The sequence below is a fragment of the Euwallacea similis genome, chromosome 3 (genome assembly GCF_039881205.1).
Source record: "Euwallacea similis isolate ESF13 chromosome 3, ESF131.1, whole genome shotgun sequence".
Taxonomy (NCBI): Eukaryota; Metazoa; Arthropoda; class Insecta; order Coleoptera; family Curculionidae; genus Euwallacea; species Euwallacea similis.
In genome coordinates, this window is record NC_089611.1 from 1,569,564 (window position 1) to 1,579,554 (window position 9,991).

General features: G+C 37.1%; 3 protein-coding genes across 3 annotated transcripts in view; all 3 read left to right on the forward strand.

Moving 5' to 3' along the window:
• The window catches only part of LOC136419700 (protein Wnt-5b-like), a 41,424-nt gene extending 36,729 nt beyond the window's left edge, over positions 1–4,695 (forward strand). Inside the window, exon 7 of the mRNA XM_066406229.1 lies at positions 3,654–4,695. Within this exon, the coding sequence (XP_066262326.1) occupies positions 3,654–4,009 (356 nt within the window). The 3' untranslated portion in view covers positions 4,010–4,695. The remainder of the gene's footprint in view (positions 1–3,653) is intronic.
• The window catches only part of Nup44A (nuclear pore complex protein Nup44A), a 240,627-nt gene that overhangs the window by 215,262 nt on the left and 15,374 nt on the right, over positions 1–9,991 (forward strand). The gene's annotated exons all lie outside the window — the stretch shown is intronic.
• On the forward strand, positions 5,989–9,323 carry Gint3 (GDI interacting protein 3). Its single transcript, XM_066406225.1, has 8 exons — positions 5,989–6,312; positions 6,800–7,163; positions 7,213–7,321; positions 7,375–7,529; positions 7,589–7,834; positions 8,119–8,276; positions 8,390–8,519; positions 8,726–9,323. Exons 2-8 carry the CDS (start codon positions 6,891–6,893, stop codon positions 8,993–8,995), a joined length of 1,341 nt encoding a protein of 446 aa, XP_066262322.1. The 5' UTR covers positions 5,989–6,312; positions 6,800–6,890; the 3' UTR covers positions 8,996–9,323.

The window sequence follows — 9,991 nt, forward strand, 5'->3', positions numbered from 1 at the left end:
AGGTTTCTATTCATGAAACTCCAGATTATTCAAGAATGAATTTCTGTGTTTCCCACATTCATGAGTTTTTCAAAAAAAAAATCCTAACGGCTTTAATTTCCCCGGATAGCTCAAAAATTCCAGAAATTCCATATTACCGCAACCTTAGAGAAAGGCAATAGAGTAATTGTCATTAAGTAGAAACTAGCAAAATCTTGTATAGTTCAAAGACAATGATATAAAAGAACTGGACGTAGGATTGTTTTTTTTTATAATTTTACCCTCCCTTTGGGTAAATAAGACACTAAGTCATGACGGCGAAGACGGAGGAAGTGACGTTACTGCGACCTCTTAGACCGGTCGGACACCTGAGACGCGTGGGACCTAAGACATGCAACATGAAATATGAAGTAAACACTGCTTGAGGACAATTATGTCGCAATTATTGGAGATAATTATGTCGCAGATCAATTAAATTTGCAGCACGAAATATCGCCTAACAAAGCGCCATTTAAAACGTGGCAATGCTTACTGCCTATCTCACGATGCATGTCTTATGTATGACGTCTCTTTGGCGTAAGACCCACCTTATCTAATAACATAGGTGAAAAAAGGACCTATTCAATGGAGTCCTGGCGATGTTCGCCACGTCCAGTTCCCCTAAGTCATTGACTTGGGCGCTCCAGATCGCACTTACCAACCTCCGACTTTAAACCATTCAGGTATCTTATTTTAGCCTAAGGATAATTAAAGTTCGTTCAACCACCTAATTGTTTGCATATAATACTTACATATGAAGTGAGACCTGCATGTGTGCCCGTAGAAATTTACAGCCAGTTTGATTATGTATATTAATCCCGGCGTGGGCGTTTTATACAAGTGCAAATGTTATTAATTGACCCATTGTTCCAGCCCTGATAATTTGAATTATGTTAATGAAATCTTGATTGAGTCCGGCATAATGCGACAGATCTTGACTGGGGTATCGAATCGGCTGGAGATTTCCCATTCAATTGTTGTTTATATGGTTTATTCAACGCGGTTGAGAAGACGCAGGCCTCGGGCGAGTATTTAATCAACCGAAGGAAAAAATCAACATAAGCTTAACAGACTGGCACGTTCGAAGAAAATTAAGGCCCCTAACCATGGGTAATACTTTAAAAGAGAAATAGGTTTAACTGTAAAACGGGCAACGAAAATAACGATCTTTATCGTATCTATAAAGCCCTGCAGCCTGCGTTTATTGGACAACAGCAGGACTGCAACAACCGATAATTTCAGCTATAAAGTTATTACGTTATTGTTGCAAAAGGACATTAGCGATCGCTTTGATCTCTAACGATTTTTCTTCAAAGTCCCAGCGAAGGAAATGGACGAGGGACAGAGACAGTCGATCAAGCCAGCAACATCTCTTAACTATTTGTTAATGGTCGGTTTATATCACCATTAAGGGGCCATTCTGTAACTTTACAACGTTGTTATTGTCTGGAAAAATTTATCGACAATTTAGACCCGAGTTGCCGTTCAATAAAGTCGCCCGTGATTGATGAGCCGCTCATATTTGTTGGCTTTGATAAAAGCCCACGGGCATCGCTAACACCTGATAGATGAGGAAGAAATTTTGGACGTGACTTCCTCTATTAATTCAAACATGCGATGGTCAAACATTCCCTCCTCTGCATCGGCAAACATCGGACTTAAAGAGTGTTTGAAAACATAAACTTCTACAAATATTAAAGACTGAGCTTAGGAGCAAGCTGGTGATATATTTAAGAGCCTTTCATCCAAAGCCGCCGGACAAATATTTGAAGTCCAAGTTTACGTGGTTAGTTATGTACGCAGTTAAAATGCTAATATTCCTTATTAACGGGAAAAATAAATATCTTTCAGTATTAAATCCCCATATAAGGACCACCCTCTAGGCGGTAACAAAAGAGTGGAGTCCCTCAAGTGCCAACATTTGTTCGAAAAGACGGGGCATTTATAATTTCATATACACGAGCTGTAATAGTTGTTTACACACAATACTTGTACCACCTATTACGAGATTTATTGGAGTTCTCGTATATTATTAACTGAGACCCACGCGAATGGTAACACTGTCTGTGTCAGGAAACCTACAACACTGCGTGGAAAATGCAATAAAGCTTGACGATTTTGTGGAATTTTTAAAACCGTTTTTCATTCCTGCGTGTAAATAGTAAGAAAACTGTAAACGCCAGAAGACATAACAACCGGAGATAGTAGGCGCGAAAAGAAATACGTGCGTTAAGCATTCCTAACGCATGGGTATGTTAGGAAAACAAATGACGGACACCGCACGGTGAACTACCCTGGCTAAAAAAATTGGTACAAAATAATAAGCTGCTATTATGTATTGGCCAAGTAGACTAAATATGTTTTCACGTGGCACAGAAACAGTTGTAAAAATACGATAATTTTCATGAAAAAATTTAGCAAAATATCACGAAATGACAAAACTATCGTCTGGTCGGTTATTATGGAAATTGTCATGTGCCGTATTTGCGCCGACATTCGAGAATAAAGTAGTGCGAATTTCCGCTGCGACGACCTGGGTTCGAATCCCGAAAAATAGTGTACATAATTCGCAAGAAACTTTCTTAATTTGTTATACAGCAGTTATTGTCATAAAAAGCAAAGAAAGTAAGTGTTAACGCACGGGGTGCAGGCGAAGCAACTGCGCGAGTGTATTACCCACCGACGGGTATTCCTGAGGGTAAACATGTTACTCAATAATGAACTACCCGATTTTTAATGTAGAACTAGCGGTGAATCAAATTCGCATAGATATGTATTTGTCCCTAGTCCCCTCTCCGATAGAATAGAATTTAAACGTCCTTAAACTCAAACCCTGGCCGATAAGTCGAGGCTTCTGAATCTAAAATCTGTCATAAGAGTATTTCGGCACCCCGAAACCGGCATATCTCCGAGGGAAGATCTGGTTCCTTAAAACAAACCTCGTTGTCCTTTTCCCACCAAATAGGAGTCAAACCGCTACATGCCTGAAGTTGTAGGTTCAGTTTTTCCGACAAAGTGGCCGACGCAGTTAGACACCTCGGAAATCTCACAGAAAGCCGTTACTGCAAAATTATCACCATGCATTCTTAAGCAGAGACTTTCCAAGGTCAAGCATTAATACTCCTTGATGACATTCGGTCAAATACCAAATTTGAATAAAAATTCCATCACTATTCTCTTTATAAGCTTCTGGACTGTTTTTTACTTTATGGCTCTAAGTGCTATAAGTCGGCAATTTTCAGGAGACTCCACCCTTAACCCCAGCTAAAGCGATCTATACTTCTTCGAGTAGCGTTTAGAAAATATTAATTCAAATGGCATGTTCGTCTACTTCACTGTCCGGTCCTCGTTACTGTCCCGCGAAAATTGAATGAAATTTCCACAATATTATGTAGATTTCTCCTTCAACTAAGTTTATATATGTGATCCACTGCTCGCTTTCGGCTCTGCCATTCCATAAACAGAGAAAACATGAATATATTGCACCCCTCCATGAACATGGCACTTCAGTTCCCCCGTTTCAAAAAAGGTTATACCAAAAAGTAAAGTTCACTGCAAGAATGTTCTCGACGTGGATAGTTTTCATCTCCTTTTGCAAACTTAGACCTGTGTGATGACTCTAAATTGCTTTTCAGGTGATTATCTGCGAGACAAATACGACGGAGCCACCGAAGTCCGCGTAAATCGTCGAGGTCGGCTCCAACTCAAAGACCCCCAAATCACTATTCCCACAGCCTACGATCTGGTCTATTTGGAGGACTCCCCCGACTACTGCGTTCGCAACGACGTGAAGGGCACCTTGGGCACACAGGGCCGACCCTGCAACCGCACAAGCCCGGATGTCGATGGATGCAACATATTATGCTGTGGGCGCGGTTACAACACTATCAAAGCAGTCGTAAAAGAAAGGTGTCAATGCAAATTTAAGTGGTGTTGCGAGGTGCAGTGCAAGACCTGCGTTAAGTCGTTGGACACGCATACTTGCAAATGATGCGAATATTGAATATGGATTTCGATTCTCAAGACTGATCTTCGCACTAGTGTGACAAAGAGTAATAAGCATGTTTTTGTGTATTATAGTGCAGCTGGTGATTTTGTACAATTTATTATTGAAATGAGATTTCAGTATTTTTTCACTTTAAGTGTAATCGATGAGCTTTATCGTTTTCATAGAGAGTAGGTTTATACATATTATATTTCTTATTTAAATAAGTTGTAGAGTCTCTAGGAGATAATATGTATCTATAATAGGATGTAGGTAATCGCCAGGCAGGTATCAAACCGCTTGTCGGAATGTTGGATTCGAAAATTTAAATGTGGGATTAATGTCAATTAATGAACGCCACGTCAGTGGTCGGTAATTAATAGACGATAATATAACTCATATCATCAAGAGATCGTGGGTAATTTATTACCAGCTTTTCAAGCGAACTTAATCATCAATTCTGTCAAGAGTTTTCAGACTCTGATAAAATGGAGTTTTATTTGCAATTTCTATACCCTGATACGTGGTTATTAAACTCTCCGCAGGTTAATGAAACTATAAACGATCAAACGCGCCGTTTTGCTTGAATTTCCATCAGGGCCTGGGAAGTATTTATTTATTATTAAAATTTTATTTATATGTAAATTACAAAGTATTCGTTTAATTATGTACTTAATAATTAAAACGTACTTCAAAGTCTCCACGTGCATTCATTTATGTCGACATTCCTCATCTCTGGGGGCCAGAAATTCGATTTTTCAAATAAACAAAAAATCCTGTATATTTTAACGTTTTCAAAGTAGCCTGCTGGAAAGCAAGAGCCGGCCTCAGCAAGTCGGGTCCCACTAACGAAATTTTTAATCACTGGCCCCTAGCCCCCAAGAAAACCGCCCAACAGGGAAGTCCGCCGGTCTCTCCTGATGTGCCGCCCAACCCGCTAAGGCCGGTACTGCTGGAAAGGAAAATTCCATCGTCTTACATCCATCTCTTTTAGTTTTCGAAATATTCCAAGCAGGAGGTATCATGGCAGTGGTCAACAACTGAGGCGGAAATTACGAAGTTTTAGGTCAACTGCACAAGAAGTATCTCATGAACTCCTGTTTTCGGTGCTCTTTGAAGATTTGCAGTGGGCGGAAATTTCTCTTCGCGGCTAGCTGCGAGTAGGTGCTACTGAATATTACTCGATAAAATTGACTTAATAATACGGGATGTTAAGGAAAACCCTGAACATTTTTCGGATTTACATATCTACATATGTCATTGCGTGAGAAAATATTTTCTTTGCTTTTATCAATAGATGAAAGTATCAACCAATAGACAAATCACCCACCTTCCTATAAAATGAACAACCTTTCATATTCCTGGGAAATATACTTAGAATATGCATGGCATATTCAATTTTTATTTTAATGTCTTATACCGCTTAATTTGCGCATTATTTCAACTCATCTCAGTTTTAAATCTTAGATTAAAGCGTTTCTTGCAAAACCAAGATTTTTTATATTTGCACCAAAATTCAAATCTAGGCCTTAACATGTGATAGTTCACCGTAATGAGAAAAAAAAGGGAATTAAAAAAAGCGAAATTCGGAGATGGCTCCCACAACAAAAAAATTGATGATGGTTGCCGAAGTCCGAAACGTTGGATTTCAAATAAACATCGCCACGCCGAAGAAGAGGGAAAGCTGCAATGACGAAATGTCTTTTTCTATGACCAAAACTGAATCCAGTTTTCAAAATATCGAATTCAATGAAGATTTAGAATTGGTAAATTGTAATAGAAAATTAAGATACAATAACCCTTGGCGCCATCTATTACCGATTATTCTAAGTATTCCATGTCGCCATCTGAGTTTCAGTTCAGGTACTTCCTCTCACAAACCATGAATTAGTTATGTCTCTTTCTAAACCTATTTCTGGAACAAGGATGCATACATAATCGTTATATCGACATTTTCACGTCATCAAAGAAATTTTCTTTGACAACAGTTATCAAAATCATATGTTTCATTGTCAAATGTTCTCCCTCGTATTTCGTGTAAGTAATGCTCTCTTTATTGGATTATTTTACCAATTCATCCATTTTTAATGGAGTTCTCGTTTATTTAAATACCCTCGAAGTGTATTTGTTGGATACGGTGGACATTTTACGTGAGCAGGACCAGCTGACAGCAGGTGCGTTGGGCTTCGACGATTTCCAGCTGAAGTTGCTCACCACCTTTACAACCCTTCTCTTCCTCAATCTATTGCTATTGTTTGTGTCCTGGAAGTACTACGGGAAGGATATCTATGATCGTTTTATAAGCCTTTGTAAGTAGGTTTAGGTTGTCCCAAGTTTTAGTCTTAATTAGACAACTGTAACTGTATTAGTAGGTTCGGTTTAATTAAGATGTTCCAGCCCTAACAACTACATATTTGGGCGATGAATAGAATGATATATATAATAACCATAGATATAAAAATATCTTCATTTCCTTATCTTCTGGATTTTGTATAAATCGCCCTTTTTCCAAAAACCTCTGCATTATATTGGCTTATGATAGATTACACTGGTGAAGATAACATTATCCCGCATTTTGATGGGTATATTTTCAATAAATACATTTTGACAATAAAGAGCGACAGCAACAAAACTTCATAATTATTATTAAAATAACCTTTTGGTTTCTGTACAGAACTTTTATAGTTGCAAACTTATGTCTTAATTTACTTCATAATCTTTAACTTGACTAGGAGTGTTGCTGCGGCAGTAAATTTAATGTATTTTTGCTTTGAAAACAAATTTTCTACTTTCCAGCAAGTAACAAGGAAATTGAAGAATTAAAAAACAGCGTGTCCAAACTTAAACTCCCCAAAGAGCACACCCCTCGAATCTAAATTTTAACAAAATGGCAGAAAAAATTTCGGAGAAAGTGAAGAACTTCTTTCAAAAAAAGAAAGCTGATGTCAAATTTAAAAAAGCTGGACCCGGACATAAACTAACAGAGTCAACATCATCCAATACTATGGCTCCAAAGTCTAAAAAGCCTGGATATGTAGCTCCTCAGAGAAACGCCCCTTCTGATGTCACAAGACAAGCTGCTGAGGCTGCTTTAGCTAGAATGTCTAGTCAAAAAAAAGACACTGCTTTCAATACTTCACTTGCTGCCATTCAGGCAAAGGTAGGTTTAATCCTTTCGTTCGAATTTTGTTAGAAAAAAATTTGTTTAGGTAAGAAGGGAACTAGAGGCTGAGAAGAATAACGCACAGTCCATTGCTGAGGTTCCAATAGGTACCAAGGAAACGGAGCTTGAAGCTTCTACACATTTGGCAGTTAGAGGTAGAAAAACTTAATAAAATTACCGAAAATAGTCTAAGAAAAATGATTTTTAGGAGTGTATTTCAAATGCCCACTTGTGAACGATGAAGTTCTAACCAAAGAAGATTGGAAGGTAAAAATCAAAGAGTTTCTTTTTGCTGCCTTGGAGGAAGAACGAGGCATAACTGCCTGCCTAATTCTATATTCGTGTAATTATAACCGAACGAAGGTAATTAGCTCATTCTAGTAGACATTATTTCTCTTTATCTGCCCATTCTGGATTTATAGGTCCAAGACTGTGTCAACATTCTCTGTCGATACATCGACAACATCATTGGCAACCCCACGGAAACGAAATTCCATAGAATTAGATGTTACAACCCAACTTTCACAGACAAAGTGTTACCTGTATTGGGAGCCAGTGAGTTTTTGTATGCTGCAGGGTTCAAACAACAGAGATTGGAGCATAATGGGGTTGAGGAAGATTTCTTGGTGTGGTCTGAGGAGAATGTAGGGGGATTGGAGACTTTGGAGGTAACACATTAACAATAAGTTATATTTCGTTTCGTCTACGATGGAAATGATGAGTTTTCAAAATGAAATTTATCGTACCTTAAAACCCGTGGTACTGACATTTTATTTAAAAAGATGTCTATCAAACATTTAAAAATCGTGCCTCAAAGAATATTTTAGAATGTTGTTTTACAATGCCTATGCTTTAATAAGATCTGTTCTATAATTATGAATGTTTTAAAGATTTCAAGAACCCCAATAATAATCAAAAATTTAAAAGTATATAGATTTTTTTATCTTTTCAGTTCCTCAGAGACGCCTTGAAGTCAGAAAATCGCGTGGATTTAGAGTTAGACAGAAATTTGCAAGTTCTTTCACCTGCCCAAGCGGCAGTAAGACTCGAATTGCCTCAAGATTTCTATGCGATTTCCCCTGAGGAAATAAAAAAAGAGCAACAATCCAAGTAAGCACTTGCAAGTCTTGATTTAGTGCAATAAATAATTGAATTTTGTGGTGACGTTTTTTAAATGAAATGGTTCTTTTATAGGATTTGAAGAGCTTAGTTTTTTCTTTTAGATCTGAAATGGCCGAAAAACAGCTTCAGCTTAGGACTAAAGCTATGCGGGAAAAAGACGAATTGAGGGAGATTAGGAAGTATAAATTTTCTCTGATTAGGGTACGATTTCCGGATGGTTTATATTTGCAGGTAAGTTGTCATCCTTCAAGTCTCGCGTTGAACGTAAATATGGTAAATACAAAGGCGAGTAGAAAAATACAATAAAGTTTTTACTTATGAAGAAAAATTGACCTTATAATGAGCCAAAAACATATCTTTTCTTAATACATCAATTGAGGCTTACGCTATATATCTTGATTCGAAAATTTAAATGCATTCCGACCTTTTTTCCCAAGGGAACATTCTCAGTATACGAGAAGTTAACTGAAGTGTTAGATTTCGTCAGAGACAACCTGGAGCATGACGGTTTGCCTTTCATCTTAACTACTCCAACAGGCCAAAAATTCGAGGAAAAAGACTTCGAATCCACTTTAGCAGAACTGCGTCTTGTTCCCGCTACCATTCTCATATTCCAATGGGATCCCGCTTTCAACGAGGAAATAAAAGCATCTGGCAACACCACTTATCTCAAACCCGAAATTATGATCTTGATGCAAGAGTTGTAGGTTTTATGAATAAGACATACATTTAGAGAAAACAGCTATGAAAGCAGAAGCTTTTTTTAGGTTGCTACACAACTTTTAGAGCTGCGTTATAATTTTTTAGTCGTTATTGTAACTAATAGTCTGAATTTTTTTGCAACCGCATGAGAAGAAAAAATATGTGATAAATAGGGAATCGATTTAATTTACCCTTAAAGCATACGTTCCCAAAATCATAGGGACAATTATTTTATTAATACGATTGAATCAAAGTTTATTAATTTTATTTTATTACTGAATATTACACTTTATTCCGTCATTGTAATTAAACTGTTATAAATTGGAAAGCACATTTCGGCGTTTTATTTAAACCATAAATAAGGTGAACTAATATAATAATTTTACTTTGTAATAGGAACTTCTTGAGCACATAGACAATACACTGATAGAAAGCACTTGTAGTAAGTAAATTAGTTGGCTTGTTAAATTTGACTTACTGATAACCGACAATAGTGCAGTGGTCTTATAGTTAGCAGATAGTTACCAAAGCTCTTTAGGACCAAGTTTGATATTAAATATTATTTGCCGCAAAAGACGTTGCTAAATTATTTTTGGAATGATTGAACCCATGAAACTGTAATCAATCAGAAAATTACTTCTTGCAGGGTAGGATTGAGCATTCTTTTAATTTTTGTTTATGCGAATTGAAGTCATTTTTTTTCCTGTGGTTGGCTCATTGAACTACCAGAAAGTAAAGTTTTGCATTAGGGCATTTACAAATGAATAACTAAATTTTCTGAAAATGGTAGTGCGCTAATGCAGGATTTATACAGCACATATATGCATAAGAATTGCATATAAAGTTAAAAAGACATGAACTTTATATATTATTTATTATGGATATAGTAATGCATGTATAAACTCGGCATAATACGGTTCTATGCGTTGTTCTTGCCTTGTCAAAATCCATTTTAAGGAATTTTAAATTACGTTGTCATTCATTTTTAACTATTTACCATT

Excerpts from the sequence above, each read along its gene's own strand:
- Gint3 (XM_066406225.1), top strand. The coding sequence starts at position 6,891 with ATGGCAGAAAAAATTTCGGAGAAAGTGAAGAACTTCTTTCAAAAAAAG. Across the intron at positions 7,164-7,212 it reads TTGCTGCCATTCAGGCAAAG|GTAAGAAGGGAACTAGAGGC; the intron begins GTAGGTTTAATC and ends AAATTTGTTTAG. Across the intron at positions 7,322-7,374 it reads TACACATTTGGCAGTTAGAG|GAGTGTATTTCAAATGCCCA; the intron begins GTAGAAAAACTT and ends AATGATTTTTAG.